General features: G+C 49.3%; 1 protein-coding gene across 3 annotated transcripts in view; it reads right to left on the reverse strand.

Annotated features, from left to right (window-relative positions):
• Nucleotides 1-279: 279 nt before the first annotated feature.
• LOC135805668 (uncharacterized) overlaps nucleotides 280-21448 on the reverse strand; it is a 30525-nt gene continuing 9356 nt past the window's right edge. For 2 of the 3 annotated variants that reach the window (XM_065319747.1, XM_065319745.1), the window contains exons 4-14: nucleotides 19737-19856; nucleotides 18935-19072; nucleotides 18717-18799; nucleotides 18027-18078; nucleotides 17542-17624; nucleotides 17169-17297; nucleotides 10670-10773; nucleotides 9200-9266; nucleotides 8540-8689; nucleotides 1162-1541; nucleotides 280-770 (exon numbers count right to left, since the gene is read on the reverse strand). In XM_065319747.1, the coding sequence (XP_065175819.1) occupies nucleotides 710-770; nucleotides 1162-1541; nucleotides 8540-8689; nucleotides 9200-9266; nucleotides 10670-10773; nucleotides 17169-17297; nucleotides 17542-17624; nucleotides 18027-18078; nucleotides 18717-18799; nucleotides 18935-19072; nucleotides 19737-19856 (1367 nt within the window). In that variant the 3' untranslated portion in view covers nucleotides 280-709. The remainder of the gene's footprint in view (nucleotides 771-1161; nucleotides 1542-8539; nucleotides 8690-9199; nucleotides 9267-10669; nucleotides 10774-17168; nucleotides 17298-17541; nucleotides 17625-18026; nucleotides 18079-18716; nucleotides 18800-18934; nucleotides 19073-19736; nucleotides 19857-21448) is intronic. The other variant, XM_065319746.1, reaches the window with a different exon arrangement.

The following is a 21448-nucleotide window of genomic DNA, read 5'->3' on the forward strand; positions in this document are numbered from 1 at the left end:
ACGGTACTGACGTTCTACACCTAACTGGCAATCAGCTCCAGCACATCTTGAAGGGCACTCCAACAGCCTTCCAACTATTACCAAGAGTACATAACCCCCAAGAGTGTGCAACTGCCTGCACAACCTCTATGTAGTGCTGCGACGGCAGAACTTCACATCACGTGACATGATTCAAAAGGTTACACTGGCAAACAGTGCAAAGTGACCACAAGAGAGTTGTACCCAAAGCTGGGTTGCGTACAACCCTGTATCAATCATGCACAGAGTGCAAATAATGTGTACGGGTTCATCACGTGATGTGAAGTTCTGCCGTCGCAGACCCCATAGCTGGAGTTGCACACTCTTGGGGGTTATGTACTCTTGCTATTACTTGGAAGGTTCTAAGCTATAGAAGTAACATAAGGAGGGGAAGGTGAGCGCAACCAAGACAAGCACGAGCTGAAAGCCTCAGCTGTGAAGGACGTTGGCGGATGTACATGTTATGTCGAGGACGATACTGGTGAGACTATCAGACAAAACGGTCGAACCAAACACGTAGGTTAACATGTAGGCTCCTACGGCTGCGGAGAAGCATGGGCTGAGTTGGACATCACAGCACCGAATCACAGCATAATATTCACAGCACACACTGTGATGAATAAATAGGAATTCTTTCTGTAAAAGTTCGATCAACAGCAGAGGCACTTGCCACCGATAATTGGAGTTGGGCTCAGTACTTTCCCTTCTTCTTCGTACCGTGAACACCTTTCAAAACATCCAGGAGGCTGTCTCTGGACAGTGTCACAAAGCAAAAGAGTGCACATTGACAGACAGCCAAACAATGTACTACGGTATTTACCACTTTGTTGGGCGTTTGCCAAAAAAAAGCAATCCATCCTACAGCACAGTGCAACACGTGTATGAAAAATCATTAAATTGAATTTTGCGAGCGCTCTTGACCACCCACCTCCTGTTTGCATGAGGATGGATTTTTTTATTAATATTTTCGAAAATTACGGAAGACCCCTAAACCAGCATTCGTTTGCCAAACACACGCGCCATAAATACCCAGCATGTGCCAGAGGCAGAACAAAGTGAATTTTAAGTCACGTAATGATAGGACGCCTGGTGAAGGTAGAGTCCAGAACGCTTTCAAATTAAGTGTTGTTGATCAAAACTTACACAGTAACTTTTTCACTTTTCCGCTTAGTTGTCTGCTGCTGCTGTGTACCTGGGGAGAGTGGGTGCACGGAGCTGGAGACACCGGCAGCAGCACCACCACCTGCACGACTACCGCCACCTGTGCCAGGTATGGTGTGCGGTGTTGCAGCAGCAGTCGTCGTCGTCATGTAATGTTGTCGGCGAGCCGCTGCCGTTACTCCGGCCGTCACCGACTGTGGCAGCTGGGTGGTGGGGCCGAGGAGCGCGACCAGGTCGGCAAACAGCCGCTCGCTCTTCCGGTTGATGAACGTGATGGCAGTGCCACGCAAGCCCATGCGACCGGCGCGTCCAGTCTGATGCACGAACTCTGCAATCTTGTTCGGCATGTCAAAGTTGATCACCTGAAGCAGGGGGCAAGAGAAAAAATTAATGATGACAGCAAATCCCATCGTCCACATCTTCCCGCGTGAAGTAAACTCCGGGAATGACATTTTAATTTTTTTCTCATCTGTCATCACAACAGTCATTTTGAGGAGGCCTCAGATCGCCTAGATGCCAAAGGGAAGACTGTTTCACGGGCGAAAGGCTAAAGGGACAAGCCCAACTTTTTTTGCGGATTTTCTGTCATAAAAAATAAACGTCACAGGCTGCTCTTCGTAGGTGTCCGCGTCCCAGCGGTCCGGGCAAGCGACCGCACCTCAGTGGGACACTTGGCCGTGGCTTTTGTACTGCAATCTGTGGGAGAGCCTTTCCAGGGGTAGTACACACCTGGCCTGGGTACCGGGTATGGACGAATCCCTGGTGTTGATCCTTTTTTGTTCCGTTGCTGTTTCTGTTCCCGCCAGCGCCTTTGCTCTAGTAAAACATTGCTGGCTGATAAAGGGTCATTGCTCGTGATGCCAAAGGTGAAGGGAAGCTGGGTTTCTTGCCATTTGCAACTCCCTGTCTCTGAAAATGTAGCTTGTAGCTCCAAGTATGTTAGTTTTTCGACGTGCCAGACCTATTGGTATGAGCTGCAGAGATGAGGAGCAACGAAGGCGTTGGATTGATGCCAATAATGGTGTTTATGGCCGGACAACGCCAGCGGTTTTCACTTGTCAGGAGGACAGTCAAGTTGGAGCAGGCAGATGACAGATTATTAATTTTGGCGCATTTTTTTGCAGAGTGGGTGGCTTGCCGAAGAGAATCATCTCAGTACCTCATGGTTACTAGTATCTGACAAATGCCTCTTATTGCTAGTCTGCATTAGAGCATAGCAGAATTGGTCATGTCACAAGTACTAGTAGTGTCAAGACTTGATGTGCTACGAAACCAGTCCACGGAAACGATGTGACGCCACACAGGAAGCTAAATGGCAAACCAATCAAGTTCTTTGGTAATGAAACCTTTCACCAACGTTGTCCGGTTTCATGCCTAGTGTCACTCACACAAGACCAATGGATGCCACATGTACCTAAAAGATACGCTGTTGATCAACCACAACTCCAATACCACTGAGCAGCGTCTTCTATACAGATCCAATTAGATATTGAAGTATATGAGTCGAAGTTGCTGGTATAGTCTCTCCTAATGACCGCGTATTTGGCATAATTTTCTCTATACTGCACTCTAGAGCTACTTACCTTTTCCGACATTGAACTCAGGCAGTGACCACTCGCCCACAGAATGAGCCAATTGACACAGACACCAAGTACCATGTGCATTTGTCGCAAGAGAGACACGGAAGTTTGCAAGTGCAGTGGATGTACACCCACTGATTTTCTCTTATGCCAACGATATCAGACGTGAAACATATCAAGACTAGCACCGCATTACTGCCCAATTCCGTAATTATAATTATTGCGATGCCTTGTGAAAGGGTTTAGGTTCTCAATGCACACCTGGTCTACGCCACACGGAATACATCGGATGATAATGACCAAGACAGCTGCCTATGTCTCTCTCTTTCCTCTCTCTCTCTCTCTCTCTCTCTCTCTCTCTCTCTCTCTCTCTCTCTCTCTCTCTCTCTCTCTCTCTCTCTCTCTCTCTCTCTCTCTCTCTCTCTCTCTCTCTCTCTCTCTCCCCCCCCCTCTCTCTCTCTCTCTCTCTCTCTCTCTCTCTCTCTCTCTCTCTCTCTCTATCTTCATCTATATCTATCTATCTATCCAATCTGGGGACAGAACTGTTTCGTCCTTTGTGGACTCATTAGCACAGCACAGAGAAATGAGGCCGAACCTGATTGCAATGAAAAATAAATTCCAAAGCCATATTTAAACCAGGGCCGAATATACTGTGCCAAAAATATCTCTCTATCTATCTCTATCTCTTTATCTCCTTGAGGGCACACTGGGTCCCCTGTTTTCGCAATTCTCCACCTATCAACTCCCTTCTGTGTTTGTGTGTGTGTGTGTGCGTGCACGGGTGCAGGGTATATGCGCACATATCTTTCCTTCTCTTCCTGTCTTTACCTGGTTTGTGAATCGGCTTTTTAATCGTATTTTTTTCGGCTCACTGTTTTATGAGTTCACCTCATTATTGCACACAGGCAAGCAGTCAGGCAGCATTACAACAAATCAGCTTTGCTTCACTCCTGTACAGTAGTGTCTACTACACTCTGCTTTCGCCGCATTCGACAACTCTCAGCACTCTAGATCTGTGTGCATTATGCTGCTACCTACTTGTATTATACTACTTCAGTATTAGAAATCCAACGAACGAAATCTCTCGTATCTGTGTGTCTCCACATGTTTCTCTGTCTGTCTGTCTCTCTATTCTATTAATATATCTATCTGTCTGCCTCTCTCTCTCTCTGTGTCTATGTGTCTCTGTCTGTGTCTTGGTTTTTCTGTATGCCTGTCTTTGTCATTCTCTAGCTGTCTGCCTATCTCGTTCTGTCCGTGTGCCTGTCCCTATCTGTCTGTCTGTCCATCTGTCTGTCTGTCTGTCTTCCTTTCTGTTTCTCTGTCTCCATCTGTCTGTCTCTGTTTTTCTGTCTGCTTCTCTTCTTCAGTCTTTCTCTGTGTGTCTCTCTTTGTCCCTCACTCGGTCACTTTTCTCTGTCTCTTTCTTTCTCAGTTTTCTCTCTCTGTTTCTGTGTGTGTGCGTGCGTGTGCGCGTGTCTCTCTCTCTCTCTCTCTCTCTCTCTCTCTCTCTCTCTCTCTCTCTCTCTCTCTCTCTCTCTCTCTCTCTTCTCTTCTTCTCTCTCTCCCCCCCCCCCCTCTCTCTCTCTCTCTCTCTCTCTCTCTCTCTCTCTCTCTCTCTCTCTCTCTCTCTCTCTCTCTCTCTCTCTCTCTCTCTCTCTCTCTCTCTCTCTCTCTCTCTCTCTCTCTCTCTCTCTCTCTCTCTGTGTTTCTCTGAATCTTCGTCTCGGCCTTTCTGTCTGCCTATCTGTGTTTGTCTGTGTAACTCTCCAGCTGTCTCCCTGTCTTGGTCTGTCTCTGCTTGTCTCTCTATGTTTGTCTGTCTTCTTGGCCCTGTACTTATGTCGCTGTTTCTCCGTTTGCTTCTCTTCTGTCTCTCTCTCAGTCTCTGTGTCTTCTTCCTTCTCGATCTGCCTCTCCCTTTCTCAGTTTTTTTCTCACTGTCTCTCCCTAAGGACCCTCTGTCTCTGGCTCTCTGAGTCTTTGTGTCTGTCTCTCCTTTTGTCATTCATTATGTGCGTCCCTCTGTTTCTGTCTCGGTCTTTCTGTGTCTGATTGTCTGTCTCTGTCTGTTTTCTCCTCAGTCTGTGCTTTGTCTCTTTCTCTGTCTGTCGCTCTTTATGCGCAGCATCCCTCTGTTTCTGTCTTTCTGTGTCTGTCTGTCTGTCTCTATCTCTCTACCAGCCGCTGTTCTACACATAATGAAATTGTGTGGCACCGCGCACGTGGCTATGCGTGGGACATTCACACGCACACACACACACACACACACACACACACACACACATCCGTACGCTCGATCATACAAGTACATGTAGTAGTGAAGAATTCACCTCAGACACATTATTAAAACGTTTCTCTCTCTCTCTCTCTCTCTCTCTATGCCTGCCACTGTGCTGCATATACAGTTAGTGAAATTGAATGGCACAGAACACGTACATGACTGTATATTTACGCACACGTGGGGCATTCACGGATGCACCCACACACACCATGTATACGCCCGTCGCAAGAGAAGCACCAAATCTGCAAATGCACACCCACACACACACACACTTGTACGCTCGACCATACAAGTACACACACACACACACACTCATACGCTCGATCATACAAGTACAATGTAGATTATGTAGTAGTGAAGAATTCACATCAGAGACATTAAAACGTCTCTCTCTCTCTCTATGCCTGCCACTGTGCTGCATAATATTATACAGATAGCGAAATTGGTGTGGCACATAACATATACATGACTGTATATTTACCCACGGGCCAAGCGTGGGACATTCACGGATGCACACACACACACACACACACACACCACACCACACACATGGCCTGCAGCAAATACCATTTCATAGCTACAAGACCTTCAAAGAAAGTCATGGTGTCAAGAAGATAGACACGTACAAGGATAATTGTAAAGTATAAATTATATTATACATGTACATGTAGCAGGGATATTCTCAGAGAGTCAAACTACCGCATGAAATGGCAAACGAAAGTCTCAACTTCAGAGAGTAGAGTAGAGAGTAGAGTGGGTGGGTGTGCAGACCAGTGAAGGTCATAACAAATTGATAATAACGTGTAACCAATGCCGGCAATGGATAATGTGTGAGCGACCAAAGAGGCGTACATAGCACTACCTGTACCACCATAAACACACCTTGACCTTGCCCATTGCGTAGCAATGATACCGCATTGTTATTTCTCCAGTCCACGACAGAATGACTGATGGCGTTTCAGGTCGCCGCTTAGACGGAACATGCGGCCGCAGGCGCAACCGTAGCCAGCAGCAGAGGGTGCCTTGTGTGGTCGATGGGCAATGGCACGCCACTCCGGATGGTTCTGGGCTGCATCGTACCATCCACATGTTGGTACCGGTGGCTCAACCGACGCAGAGTCATGCATAACAACGTCCCTCCACCTCTTGCGTGGATCACGCGCGGGGCGCGGGGCAGGCAGTTCACCGAAGAGAACACACTTCGGCAACCGGTGATCTTCCCTCCGTGCCACGTGTCCAAGCCAGCGCAAACGTCATTCCCGTATGATGTGACCAATGTCCTCAGGCACTCCAAGGGTCTTTGCAAGGGCTGAGGACGTTGCGTGGGTCTCCCATTGCTGCCGTCGCGACACTCCAACGATAGATCTGACACATTGATGGTGGAAAAGGTTGAGGTGTCGTAGGTCCGGAGCCTTCGTTGTCCAGGTTGAGGCGCCGTACAGGAGGGTAGAGAGCACCACGGCAACATACACGCGACGACGACACTGCAAACTCAGTGACCGGTTCTCGGATACGGCTTGCTTCAATTGCAAGGAACTAAATATGGCAAGCAAATCGAGGGACATTAGGTGCAAACCTCGTTGTTCTAGTTGTCTAGACTGCACGGGGTCTTGAAAATACTGAGCCTCCACGTTGTATCTGTGTGGCATGTGGCATCCGTTGATCTCGTTTGAGTAGTAGTAGGCATGCACTTAGTAGGCATGCACTGCATTATGTTTTGATGAAAGGTTCGATAGCTGATGAATGGGTTTATCATTTGGCTTCCTGTGTGGGTATTGCTTCTTTGGATTGGTTTGGAGCAATGTTCAGATAGTCCAGGCATCAGGCAAATTTATAATGGCGGTCCAAGCTAGTTGAATATCCGGATCACTTTTTCTCATCTGGTCTACACTCCATCCGCTTGCATCCGTAAGCAATGCAAACGCATTGTCCCTTGCACAGGCACGATTTTGGGAGAGCGTAAAGTGGCAGGACGGATATTCTCGTGAAGTTACAACATGATCTGAGTATAATCGTAGGACATCAAGTCTTGACACTACTTGTGACATGATCAATTCTGCTATGCTCTAATGCAGACTAGCAATAAGAGGCATTTGTCAGATACTAGTAACCATGAGGTACTGAGACGATTCTCTTTAGCAAACCACCCACTCCGCTATAAATGCGCAAATAATCTGGCATCTGCCTGCTCCAACTTGACTGTCCTCTTGACAAGTGAAAATCGCTGGCGTTGTCTGGGCCATAAAAAACATTATTGGCATTAGTCCAACGCCACCCTTGCTCCTCATCTCTGCATCTCGTAACGATAGGTCTGGCACATCGAAATCTAAAACTAAAATACTTGGAGCTCTTATTTGTTCAAGCTATATTTTCAGAGCCAGGAAGTTGCAAATGGCAAGAAACCCAGCTTCTCTTCACCATTGGTATCACGAGCTATGATCATTATCAGTGAGCAACGTTACTAGAGGAAAGTCGCTGGAGTGAACAGAAAGCTTTCCAAGCAGCAACGTTTCTTTCTCAGCAAGAACAAATAAAAATGAAAGGAGCAACACCAAGGATTTGTCTATCCCGGTATGGTACCCGGGTGTGTGTAGCCTCTGGCATGGCAAGGTTCTGCCACAGATTTCCAGTACAACGGCCACGGACAAGTGTCCCGCTGAGATGCGGTCGCTCGCCCGGACCGCTCCGACGCGGACACCTGCGAAGAGCAGCCTGTGACGTTTATTTTTTTATGACAGAAAACTGCAAAAAAAGTTGGGCTTGTCCCTTTAGTCCTACCCGTTTCACGGTGGTGGTGGTAGTAGTAGTGGCGGTGGCGGTGGCGGTGGTGATGGTGGTGGTGATGGTGGTGGTGGTGGTGGTGGTGGTGGTGGTGGTGGTGGTGGTGGTGGTGGTAGTGGCGGCGGTGGTGGTGGTGGTGGGGGGGGGGGGGGGGGGGGGGGGAGAGCAAGCATCTACAGATTGCTGATTGCAGATGGCTATAAAAGACTTGAACCTCACACAAAATAGCATGGCACTTTACTTTCACTTGCCGTGCCAGCTATCAACAATATACTAGTACATGTACTTCGAAGTACTATAATTCCATTCAGTTCGAGTCCACGGAAAAGGAATCAAATATTTTTTTTGGTGAGGTTTCGAAAATTCTTCATTGTGCACTGCACAATGAGCAACCAGTTTGGGGAATAGGAAGGTTTGTCAATTGCTTTGCCAGGATCCGAGTGAGTGACAGTTAAGAGCTGTGTGAATGTGTGCGTATGGCAGCTGGGCAGGGCCCTGCTGCGGAGGCTGAGTGAGCCGTATTGAGAGGCTGAGTGAGCCGTACTGAGAAGCTGAGTGAGCCGTCTGAGTGTGAGAGGCGGAATGCGCCGTATGAGGAGCCTAGTAATACTAAGCCCAAGTCGTGGTGTTGTGATATTGCTGTGCAGAGTGTGCTGAAGAGAACACACGCATACCCAGCCCCATGCGTGTGCACGGCACAGCATAAAGAACATACCAGCTTGACTTGAGGCCAGTCAATGCCACGTCCCAGCAGCGGCGTGGAGACCAGTATGGGGAATTCCCCTCGAGTAAACTGACCGACCAGTTTACTTCTTGTAGGCTGGTCCAGGCCGGCATGGATAGAGCAGGCCGTCAAGTTGCACTTCTACACAGCAAAGGCAAAATGAATGATACAAAAATGTACAGCCACAGTCACTGCAGGTTTCATGAAAGGAAACAATTTTGTTTCGTCTGGCACCGATTCACTCACTCACTTACCCACCCACTCATTCTTTACGACAAAAGAAGAAAAAGAATTGTTTGAAAGCAACACATGCAGTACACTCCCGGAAAGCAGCTTCCTAAAAAGCAGTTCATACTTTTTCTATACGTTCTGTCCGCAGATTGAGTACTTGTACTTGTTCTATATCATGTTCTACATGAAAGCAGAGCTTGCCCCCAAAGAAATCCTTTGTTTTGTGCAATGGACCAATAATTACGAACGGAACTGCCCCTAAGCTCGCGGGTCGGCAATGATTCCATATCCTCAAGCTAAAAATATTATAGCAAAGCACGTGGATAACAACAGTATCGCACTTGGGTCAATACCACTATAATGTATTTAAGCTTCATAGGAACCCAGCTAGATGAATGAACGATGCATCGGGCTGTCTACCTTCACAATGGCATCGGCCAGAAAGTCTGCACCTTGCTGCCTCTCCACAAATATTAACACCGGTGGTCTAAACAACGCATACACATGCATACACATGCATACACATGCACACACACACACACACATGCACACACACACACACACGCACACACACACACACACACACACACACACACACACACACACACACACATACACACACGCGCACACACACACACACACACACGCACACACACAACGTTTCAGTTCTGCTGATGTGACAAAAAAAGATTATTTTAAAAACTAGAGATACATGACTGTACTCATAGAAGCCAACGTGTACAGAGAGTACTTAAAGCAGAATGTTCAACGTAGCACCAGTATCCTGGGGCAGCAACTACAACTAAAACAATAACTTCGAAGTAGTTAACTGGATTTTTGATGATATATGTGCAATTCATTTCGCCCGTACAACGGGCTTTCTTACGAAAACAATGACACAATAGAGCACATGTTTAGAATGGGTAAGGCATTGCACGGGCTAATGAACGGGTAAGGCATTGCACGGGCCAATGAACGGGTAAGGCATTACAAGCGCTAATGAAGTAAGGAATCAGCCTCGGCTACGACACAGGGATTCTTTATACACCCCTGACACATACACACGCACATGTGCACACACACACCACACACACACATACATACACACACATGGATTTTTCGGATTTGCACACGCACACACACATACACACACACACACAAACGCACGCACGCACACACACACACACACACACACACACACACACACATCTAAGACTGGGGTGGCTACTGGTGGGTCGACGCCGGTTCTGTATTTCATAAAAAAAGTTTACATACTGTACTATCGCATAGATAAACCAGTTGCAACTCAACAGCGGCAAGGCAAAAAGAGCCACACATACAGGGTTAGAAGAAGAAAAACTATGCTTTGCCTTGGTCATGCGACGACCCCCAAGTTTGGATAAGAAGTTAGTTCAAGTGGCAATGAGTCGTAATCGCTACTGCTCAATGAACAAATATCTGCATTTTGCTGAGAATGAACCGCTTAATTGAGCCAGGGAAAAATGGCCCGTCCTCTGTACGGCAGCCTGAAGGAGCAGCTAGGGAACCGGGGTATATCCCATCCGATGCTGAGCATTGATGGCGAGGCCATAGGCCCGTACTACGACAAGGTATCTTTCGCCAACTCACAATCATCTCATTGGCGAATACCATACGCTAAACCGTTTTTAGTCTTAACAAATCCAACACGAAACAAATACGCCAAAAAAATGATTGTCCCATCCTGTTTGTGTCTGGTCGGCCAGATAGAGGTTTAAAAGTAGGTTTCTGGTCCTCAAGGAGGTACGTGTTATCAGAGCTCCACTGTATATTGACCGTGAGACCCCCCCCCCCCCCAAACCCGCGCATGCACACACATCACACATACAGAACGTGTAATATTATGCTTACGTGTAGTGCGTCTTATCCCGGAGTATCAAAAACAAAAGGCTTTTCTTTTCAGCCTCATCTCTCCAAATAAGAGTATGCCGGACAGAAGGAGACGGCATATTCGCCTGGGGGAAACACAAGACGTGTGTGTGTGTGTGCGTGTGTGCGTGTGTGTGTGTGTGTGTGTGAGGGGGAGAGAGAGAGAGAGAGAGAGAGAGAGAGAGAGAGAGAGAGAGAGAGAGGAGAGAGAGAGGAGAGAGGAGAGAGAGAAAAGAGAACAGTAATTAAAAGAAAGTGTTGCTGATACTGCTGCTATTGTCGCGCTCATCGCCGTCGATAGTGGCTGCAAACAATGGTGATGAAGAATAACATTGGAATCACTGTAATGCAAGGGTGAGTATCCATGGTTTGAGGCACCATATGCATGCAGGTGAGAGAAAGGAGGGGGAGGAGGTTGTCCCCATTCACTCCCTGGTGCTTGTCTGAAGAGTGCTGAAGTAGAGTAACCCTCTTGCGCATGTTGTACGTAATGTAATGATTGATACGTACTTTCGATATTGATTTCGCTGGTGCACACGTTGGTGCAGTGCTGGTACACGCGCTGGTGCACGCGCTGATGCACGCGCTGGTGCAGCCAGTTGTTTTCCGTTGTACGTGATGCAGCTTGTTGAGGAGAAGGGTTTTCAATATCTTGTGTTCAGTTCTTCTTGCTTCTGGCCTGGTCGAGGTCGTGCTTTTTTCTTCTGTAAACTTCTTGTGCATTTTGGAATTGAAATTAATAATTATAGTCCAACTTATATCCTTGCGCTGGTCTGGTGGTGGATAATTCCACAACAACGTGGTACCGAAACCCGGTTTTGAGTGGACCGTTGGCGCTTTGTGGTTAGGTTCTCGGAGAGTATTAATTTTGTTATTTCACTGCCTGTTTCAGTAGTAATGGCGTCGTCTGCTGGACATTCCTTGTTGCGGCCGTATCGTGGAGGAGATGACGACCTGGAAGCGTTCTTGCTGAAATTCCGCGTGGTGTCACGAATACAGAAATGGACGTCGGAGGCTAAAAGAATGGACCACTTTCCTTTATTCCTAGACAAGGACGCGTTCACTGTTTGGAGTGCGCTGCCGGACGTCGAGCAGACCAGTGAGGAGGTTGTCCATGGTGCGCTCCGAGCCGCTTTCTGCATCACGCCAGCAGAGGCGTATAAGAAGTTTGTGGCCAGAACTCTTCGTCGGGGAGAGAGCGTTGACGTCTACTTGGCCGACTTGAGGAGGTTTCTCCGCCAGAGTGGTCATGTGGAAGCGCGTGACACTTCGTCAGGGAAGTCATGTGACCCAGTGCTCCTGGAGCAGTTTCTGCTCGGCATTCCGCAGGTGCTGGCATGTCAGGTGCGCCTCCAGCATGCCTTGCACTGTATGACTGTGGATCAGTGTGCGGATCAAGTTCGCGTGTTGGTTTCTGCAAGGCAGGTGTCGGCTGCACCAGTACAGGGTGCACGTTCTGCGACATTTGCAGCGACGCCGTCTAGTAGCAGCGGCCCTAGCAAGCGGTCTGTGTTGTGTTACCGGTGTAATAAGGTCGGCCATATTCAGCGGAATTGCCCGCAGCTACCTAAGTCACCAGCATCCGGCGAACCTGTTTGCTATGGTTGCAAGGAGCGAGGCCACGTCCGCAGTGCGTGCCCCCAGCGGAAGAGGTGTGCTGGAGCAGCTGCGAGTGAGGATGTCGGCCATGTCTGCGTCGCGTCGGAGATTGATGGGCCCGCAGTAGCGTTGCCACGGATCTTCTTGCCTGTGAAGCGTTGTGATGCGGTGGCGTTTCGGCGTTGTGTTGCTGCCATCGACTCGTGCTCAACACACACGTTGGTGTCTCGTCAGTTGGCAGAGGACTTGGCACTGGAGGTGACGACGTCAACGCCTGATATCATCACCGTTGACGGCAATACACTCAAGGTATTGGGCTCGGCTGTTCTGGATGTCGAGCGGGTGGACGAGACGGTATTTCTGCCTTTCTCGTCTGTGTCTGTATCAATTGTTCCGGAGTTGAGTGTTGTGAATGCGGATGTGCTTCTGGGCCTCAACCTGATATCGCAGCATGGCGGAGTCGACCTCAAGTACGCGGACTCCAAGCTCGTCGGAGCATCTTTCGGTCAAGCAGCTTCAGCTTCCGCAGATGTGCCCAGTTCGGACGTGCGCAGTGATGATGGTGATTCGCCTCAGCTGCTACGCCATGTTACCGTGGAGCATGACGGGGAAGATGTCATTCTGACCACTGCGGATGGGTCAGTTCGTTGGCGCGCTGATGTTGGCTACTGGGAGCTTACGTGGGCATGGAAAGACGAACCCCCCACGCGTCCAGTCGGGTCAGGCATTGGTGAATATTCCCGGCATAGCCTGTCAACAGACCAGGAGTCACAGTTCTGCGAGGAAGTGGACATGTGGATCCGCAATGGATGGTTGGTACCCCATGACCAAGCAGTCCATGGTGAGCCTGGTGCTGTGTTGCCCTTGTTGGCGGTGGCCCAGACGCACAAGGAGTCCACCCCTGTCCGCCCGTGTTTGGACTACCGGCAACTCAACAAGTTGATTGTGTCGCATCCAGGTTTGGACGTGCCTGTTTGCCAAGAGAAGTTGCGTCAGTGGAGGTCTATTGGCAACGCCGACAGCCGCGTGTTGCTGGACATCAGCAAGGCTTACCTCAACATCCGCATCGCGCCAGCTCTCGCCAAGTTCCAAACGGTCGTCTGGAAGGGCCAGCTGTTTGCAATGGAGAGGATGGGCTTCGGTCTATCGATTGCGCCCAAATTCATGGACATAATCGTCAAGTGGGTCCTCCGTGCGTATGCTGATGTGGACAACTATGTTGACGATTTGTATGTTCCGAAGCCTCGTCTGCGTGCTGTCACCGATCAGTTGTCGCAGTACGGGTTGCCCACCAAGCCAGCGGAGCCAGTCGTCTCTGCTAGGGTACTGCATCTGCAGCTGTCAGAGTCTGCAGATGGCCAAGTGAGGTGGAAGCGTCGTGGTGACGTCATGCCGACCTGTCAGCCCGATGCCATCACACGACGCGAGATTTTCAAGTGGTGTGGCAAGCTGACCAGCCACTATCCCGTCGGCTCCTGGCTGCGCCCAGCGTGCAGTTATCTGAAGCGTCTGTCTAGCCTTCAGCCTGGATGGGATGATCCAGTGTCTCATGAAGTCGTCGCTTGTTGTGCGGAAGTCATTCACCGCCTGCAGACCGATGACCCTGCGCAAGGTGTGTGGTCAGTTCCTGAAGGCGCACAGTGGTCGTTGTGGTGTGATGCTTCGGACATCGCACATGGTGCTGTCATTCAGGCCGATGGTATGATCGTCGAGGATGGCTGCTGGCTGCGGCAGAAGGACGACCGGCGACACATTAACATCGCTGAGCTTGACGCCGTGATCAAGGGATTGAACCTTGCCGTGCAGTGGCAAGTGAAGGAGCTCACGCTATTCACCGATTCCAAGACTGTGGCTGCTTGGTTGCAATCGGTGCTTGGCAATGTGTCTCGTGTTCGCGTCAGCGGCCTGCAGCAGGTACTTGTGCAGCGCCGTCTCCAGATTATCACTGATCTCGTCGCTGTCACGGGCTTGACGGTCAAGGTCCAGTGGATCAGCAGTCAGCAGAACAAGGCGGATCAATTGACGCGTGTTCCCAGCAGCTGGATCCGATGTGGCAAGACGCTCCTTGCTCGGACTGCACCGTCCGTCACCGCTGCGGTGGTGACCGTTGGTCCATCCTCATTGGACAGAGTATCTGCTGCTCAGAATGCAGATCCTCGGATTGTTTCGACTCGCCAGCAAGTCATCGATGGTGACCCAGTTACTGATCCTGCGTTTGTCAAGATAAAGTCACAGCTCGTAGTCCATGATGGTATGCTGTGTCGAAGTGTGAAGTTGCCGCCCAATGATGCAGTCGTCATTCCTGTTATTCCTAGTTCACTCGAGTCCGATGTCGTTCGTGCTGCTCATGTGAACTGTGGTCATGCATCTTGGGAGGGTACATGGCGCTTCCTTCGCTCGAAGTGCTATTTCCCGAACATGGCTGCCCAATGTCAGCAGTTTGTGCGCCACTGTTCGCCGTGTGCTGCTGCCAGCCCAACCAAGGGCGTTTCGGCGGAGGCCAGTCGCCCTGTGGTGGCTGATGGCCCATGGAGTGTTGTAGTAATTGATACTCTGGAACTGGGCGTCGATCAGAGTGGAGAGTACCATTGTGTTCTCGTCTGCATGGATACTTTCACCAAGTGGGTGGAGGTGGTTCCGCTCCGTCAACATGACGCGGCATCAGTGGCCGAGGCATTTGTCGGCCTGTGTACGCGGTGGGGCCCGCCCCGAGTGGTCCGCTGTGATAATGGCACGGAATTCATCAACGCCGTGATGTCATCGCTGTTTGACACGTTTGGTGTGACAGTGCTCAACGGTGCCGTGCGTCATCCCCAATCACAGGGATCTGTTGAGCGATTTAACCGCACTCTCCTCACCCTAATTCGGAAGGTTTTGGATGAGGCTGATGATTGGCGATCTGAGCTGGACGTGTTATTGTATTTCTACCGTATTCGTCCGCACTCTGTCCTCAAGATTTCTCCTATGCGTGCGATGCTTGGCTGGGAGCCCACCAGTGTGCTCTTCTCGGCTAATCCTGGGCTGGGCCGGACTCCATCTGATCTTGAACGCCAGGCTGCCCGGATCCGTGATTTTGTGTAAGCTGAGCTGTCCTCCAAGGACTTTGTTGAGTCTGACGATGATAACTGTCTGTTCGCCGTTGGTGATGCCGTTCTTCTACGTCGTTCCCATCGTCGCCAGAAATGTGAGCCGCCCTATGAGCGTGACTGGGTGGTCATTCACATTGTGTCCCCCTCTACTGTGGTAATTCGCAATGAGGCTGGTGGTGGTGAGAAAGTGGTGAATGTTGAACTGCTGAAGCCTGATGTTGGTGCTGAGGTGTTTGTTGATGTGCCTGCTGCGGATGCTGTTGCTGATGTGCCTGCTGCAGATGCTGTTGCTGATGTGCCTGCTGCGGATGCTGTTGCTGATGTGCCTGCTGCAGATGCTGTTGCTGATGTGCCTGCTGCAGATGCTGTTGTTGATGTGCCAGCTGCGGGTGCTGTCCCTGATGCTGGGTCTCGGTTTGATCCCCGTGATCCTAATTATGTGCCGCTTCGAACCCCTGCCGATGATCCTGCTCCGTATCAGTTTCGCCCATATGGCCTCCGTCAGCGTGGTTCGCTTGCACCCCCTCAGCTCTTCCGTTAGTTCTGCTTTGTGGCGCTATTTAGTATTTGTGGTGGTATTTTCTTTGGCATACCACCAGGGGGAGAGGTGAAGTAGAGTAACCCTCTTGCGCATGTTGTACGTAATGTAATGATTGATACGTACTTTCGATATTGATTTCGCTGGTGCACACGTTGGTGCAGTGCTGGTACACGCGCTGGTGCACGCGCTGATGCACGCGCTGGTGCAGCCAGTTGTTTTCCGTTGTACGTGATGCAGCTTGTTGAGGAGAAGGGTTTTCAATATCTTGTGTTCAGTTCTTCTTGCTTCTGGCCTGGTCAAGGTCGTGCTTTTTTCTTCTGTAAACTTCTTGTGCATTTTGGAATTGAAATTAATAATTATTATAGTCCAACTTATATCCTTGCGCTGGTCTGGTGGTGGATAATTCCACAACAGTGCTGAGTGATTGACTATAAGACCGGCAGCAGCAGTGGTGTGCTTTTTTAAAGTACCGGCACCGTGCAGTCGGCAGATCAAGCGCAGCACCGGTTCTAGCGCAGCATCGGTTCTAGCGCAGCATCGGTTCTAGCGCAGCATCGGTTCGCAGCATCGGTTCGCAGCATCGGTTCTAGCGCAGCATCGGTTCGCAGCATCGGTTCGCAGCATCGGTTCGCAGCATCGGTTCTAGCGCAGCATCGGTTCGCAGCATCGGTTCGCAGCATCGGTTCTAGCGCATCGGTTCGCAGCATCGGTTCTAGCGCAGCATCGGTTCGCAGCATCGGTTCTAGCGCAGCATCGGTTCGCAGCATCGGTTCTAGCGCATCGGTTCGCAGCATCGGTTCTAGCGCATCGGTTCTAGCGCATCGGTTCTAGCGCATCGGTTCTAGCGCATCGGTTCGCAGCATCGGTTCGCAGCATCGGTTCTAGCGCATCGGTTCTAGCGCATCGGTTCTAGCGCATCGGTTCTAGCGCATCGGTTCTAGCGCATCGGTTCGCAGCATCGGTTCGCAGCATCGGTTCGCAGCATCAGTTCGCAGCATCGGTTCGCAGCATCGGTTCTAGTAAAAAACGTAGCTGGCGTGGTGACGTTCTTCAATGCGCAAAACTTCACGATTAAGCTCTGGTCAAATCAGTGCAGGCCTCACCATACCTGTGTACTGATGTGCAACACAGAGATAGCTGCATGACATGCAATGTAGGTACTGTCAGCACGCACACAGTTTCTACACGACCTAATCTCTCTGAAGCACATTCATAGTGCAACAGCAATCCCCAGCCATGAACGCCGCTTTACCTGGCCGACGGTGAGCGTGACAGGATCAGACAGCAGGGTAGACGCGATTTTCTTTAGGTCTTCATTGGTAGTAGCAGAGAACAGCAGTTTTTGAGTGTTGGTCGGAAGACATTCCAGAATAGGCATAACCTGACAAGAAGAAGACATACAATGTAGAGACCGGATTAGCAGCATGTAAAAACCTCCCCAATGCCTCCAAAAGAATCCTCCCCACATAGCATAAGCAATCTCCGAAGGACGGGCACATTTCTCTTCTCCGTCTGACATTTTAAAGCTATGCTTCTAGGACATTTAGCACCATCACATCACATCACATCACCAGCCTGTAACGTACAATAGTTACAGTACACTCCGCCGGCTAATCTGCACTCACCTGATCTTCAAATTCCTTATGCATGATCCTGTCAGCTTCATCGAGGACAACTGCCAGAACGTCGGAGAAGAACTCTTCATCTTCTGCCAGTACAAGACACACCGCACAGCCATCTGACATTAGAAACTGTTCTTCACCATTCACCACCAACATCACAATATACTTGAGAATCAATTTTAAAGAACAGTGACAAATGGCATTGGTGCGAGCAGAGGGCTCTAGATATCAACTAAACTCAACACAGATAGATAGATAGATAGATAGATAGAGAGAGAGAGAGAGAGAGAGAGAGAGAGAGAGAGAGAGAGAGAGAGAGAGAGAGAGAGAGAGAGAGAGAGAGAGAGAGAGAGAGAGAGAGAGAGAGATGCACTACTTGTATTATTAACATTAGAGGTACCAGTAGTACACATACATGTACGTGTACACGGCACGTGAACTTAGTATGCACATTCGTTTACATACGCAGTTCATGTACTTGCACTCACTGATGTGGTCCTTCAGCAGATCATGTAGCTTCCCTGGTGTGGCAATCATAACCTACACACGTCAAGCAGTGTAAAAGAGAGCACTCCCTTCATTCACTGTCCGCTACGTATCAAGGAAATCAAGACAGCGCATCCTACATGTAATTGGAAGTAGAAGCAATCATGAATACAGAAGGTTTCCCCGGCTCCCTATCAAGTGAATTCGGGACACTCTACACAAGAACAGTTCTGTTGCAAGCCAATGCACTGTATGCAACAGTAAGACTACAGAGCTAGCCATAGTGTGCAACTCCGCATGAACCTGTGGCATGGTTTGCTTTTAGATTTATGTCACTTTTTGCCATGTACGAGTAATGCACTGCACATGGTCAACGTTGAATGTTGAATGCATGCACAGCGCAGGATTAGCCGTTACAACGCGCAAAGTGGCATAATGCCGAAAGCGAGTCATGACAGCTGCCTATTGGCAGTTGCACGTCCTGGGCAGCTCTTGCTGTCTTGGGAACAGTCTGATTGTGACAGCAGTGTGTAGTGATGCCCATTCAACACAGCAATGGAACAGTGCTACTTTGTGCGTGTTTGGCCCGCACACCCAGGAATAGCAGAGGATGGAGAGCAAGAGATGTGCACAAACTCCGGTCTGGAGCATGCACAACAAGAACACTTGGAAGCAATGGACATCGACTATACCTGTGCTGCTGTTCGTAAACGGTAGAGCTGGGGCTTGGTGGGAAGACCTCCCACCACAAGAGCCGTGTGGATATTCGGTAAACCTATACACCACACAACAACAGCAGCAACAGAAACAACAGCCAGCAGAGCTCTTGATATTACTATCACTACGTGGGCCCACTGCATTCATCTCACTACGATGTTGGCTCGCTCAACTCATCAGCTCAAGCAGCTACCTTGGGCAAAGCGTTTAGTCTGCACCTCCAGCTGCTGCGCCAGTTCACGTGTACCGGCCAGCACCAACACACGAGCAGCTGCAGTGTCACGACTGTCGTTAGCGATCCTCGCCAGAAGAGGCAGCAAGAAAGCAGCGGCTGTGCATGAAAGAGAAACCACCACCACCACCACCACCACCACCAACAACAACAACAACAACAACATACTGAGAATAAAAATACAACAGCAACAGCAGCAGGCCCAGCAGCAATGTCAAAATAAAACAACAACAAAACTCTCAAAAAGGGCAATGATAACAGTGGGCCGGAGGATAGAAACACGGGGCGACGCTTTCTAAAACACTTCTAATAATATGCAATATGAAGGATGGCCAGACGACAGCGAGGCTGAAGCAAAGCCTTGGACACTTCATCTTGCGCTGTATCGACCCACGAATATTATAGTCCATAATAATAGTCCATGCGTAGCGTTCTTTTCTTCCGCCAGTAGGCAGTATGGGTCTCCGGAAATCCCAGAGGCCTCCCCGGAGCTCCAAGTGGAGTGCAGACTGCAGCTGTGTCACTTGCACGGCGGCGATCCATGGCGGTCACCAGCAGCAAGGCGGCGACGGCGGTCATCATCATCATGGTCCATGCAGTGCACTGGTGAATAGCTGACCAGCCTGAGACGGACGTCTGCCGAGCGAGGAGAAACTGGGAATGCATCCAGGCAGTGGGAGCAGTGAGGGTGGGTAATACGTCCAGTTACCTCGAGCGGAAGCTCCATTGAAAAGTCTAAGCTTGGAACCAGCAGATCACTTACTTTTCCCAGAACCAGGTGGTGCTGCTGCTAAGACATGGCGACCCTGCAGAATCAATGGCAACGCTTGCATTTGAACTGGAGTGGGCGACTCTATTCCAGCCTCCCTGACATTGTCTAGTACTGCAGACGCAAGGGCAGATGCAAGGGCAGATGCACGCATACACGCGCACACATACATGTATGTACGTACAGTCGTACACGCATGTTGTCAACGCATACACAGGCACACACATACATGCACATACAGGTGCAGGCACAGACACATGCACACACACACACACGCACACACACAGACACGCACACACACGCACACACACAGACCCATAACCCTATCTGCAGTATCAGCAAAATCTGATTAGCAGTGGCGACGTGACAACCCTTCACATGCCTGTGTTTGTTAGCTAAACCCAGTTTGCATCAGAACAACATTCATCACCTAAACACACACGACCTAAGTAGGAACGCTATGGCTACAAAGGAAACACGATTTTTTAATTAATTCCAGTTCACAGGAAGGTGTGCTAACAGGTGGTAAATGAAATCCAACCCCAGCCTCATGAAAAGAACAGCTCCAATAGTCCCCCACCAATACTACGTGTATGTGAAGCTAGCACTACAAACACCAGGCAGTGCTATGAGGACAGGCATATGACTGGCAATTATAAGCATGATATTGATGTGTCATAACAGGTCAACATAGAGGATGAGACTACTGAGCAAAGACTATGCAATAGTCATCTTCTAGAAAGGATGGAGGTCCAATGGTGAGAAAAAGAAAGAAAGGGTGAGAAAAGGCATAGTGTTCACATGCTAGATGCTAGCAAGCGAGTTAACGCAACAGAATATTGCTACAAGCGAGTTAACGCAACAGAATATTGCTACAAGCGAGTTAACGCAACAGAATATTGCTACAAGCGAGTTAACGCAACAGAATATTGCTACAAACGAGTTAACGCAACAGAATATTGCTACAAAGAGTTAACGCAACAGAATATTGCTACAAACGAGTTAACGCAACAGAATATTGCTACAAGCGAGTTAACGCAACAGAATATTGCTACAAGCGAGTTAACGCAACAGAATATTGCTACAAAGAGTTAACGCAACAGAATATTGCTACAAAGAGTTAACGCAACAGAATATTGCTACAAACGAGTTAACGCAACAGAATATTGCTACAAAGAGTTAACGCAACAGAATATTGCTACAAACGAGTTAACGCAACAGAATATTGCTACAAGCGAGTTAACGCAACAGAATATTGCTACAAGCGAGTTAACGCAACAGAATATTGCTACAAGCGAGTTAACGCAACAGAATATTGCTACAAACGAGTTAACGCAACAGAATATTGCTACAAACGAGTTAACGCAACAGAATATTGCTACAAGCGAGTTAACGCAACAGAATATTGCTACAAGCGAGTTAAAGGGGAAGTATACCCTAAAATCAAATTTTCACCAGTTGTAGTCTTCGGGGTGCTGAGTCGAATGGTCTTGGTCCGAGGAAGCTGAGACGCTCCCTTCCTACTTGAATCCCAATCGAACTGGCGCACTTCCACCGAAACTGGGTGACTGCGCCCTACTAGATGGGGATTTGTATGCAAAATGTCACTAAAAGCGCCATTTCGTTCTTATAAAAGCGTGGATGACCGCGATTGGCCCATATGTTGTAGTCTTTTGGACGCTGAGTCGACTGGTTTTGGTCCGAAA

Source organism: Sycon ciliatum, chromosome 1 (assembly GCF_964019385.1).
Source record: "Sycon ciliatum chromosome 1, ocSycCili1.1, whole genome shotgun sequence".
NCBI classification, from domain to species: Eukaryota; Metazoa; Porifera; class Calcarea; order Leucosolenida; family Sycettidae; genus Sycon; species Sycon ciliatum.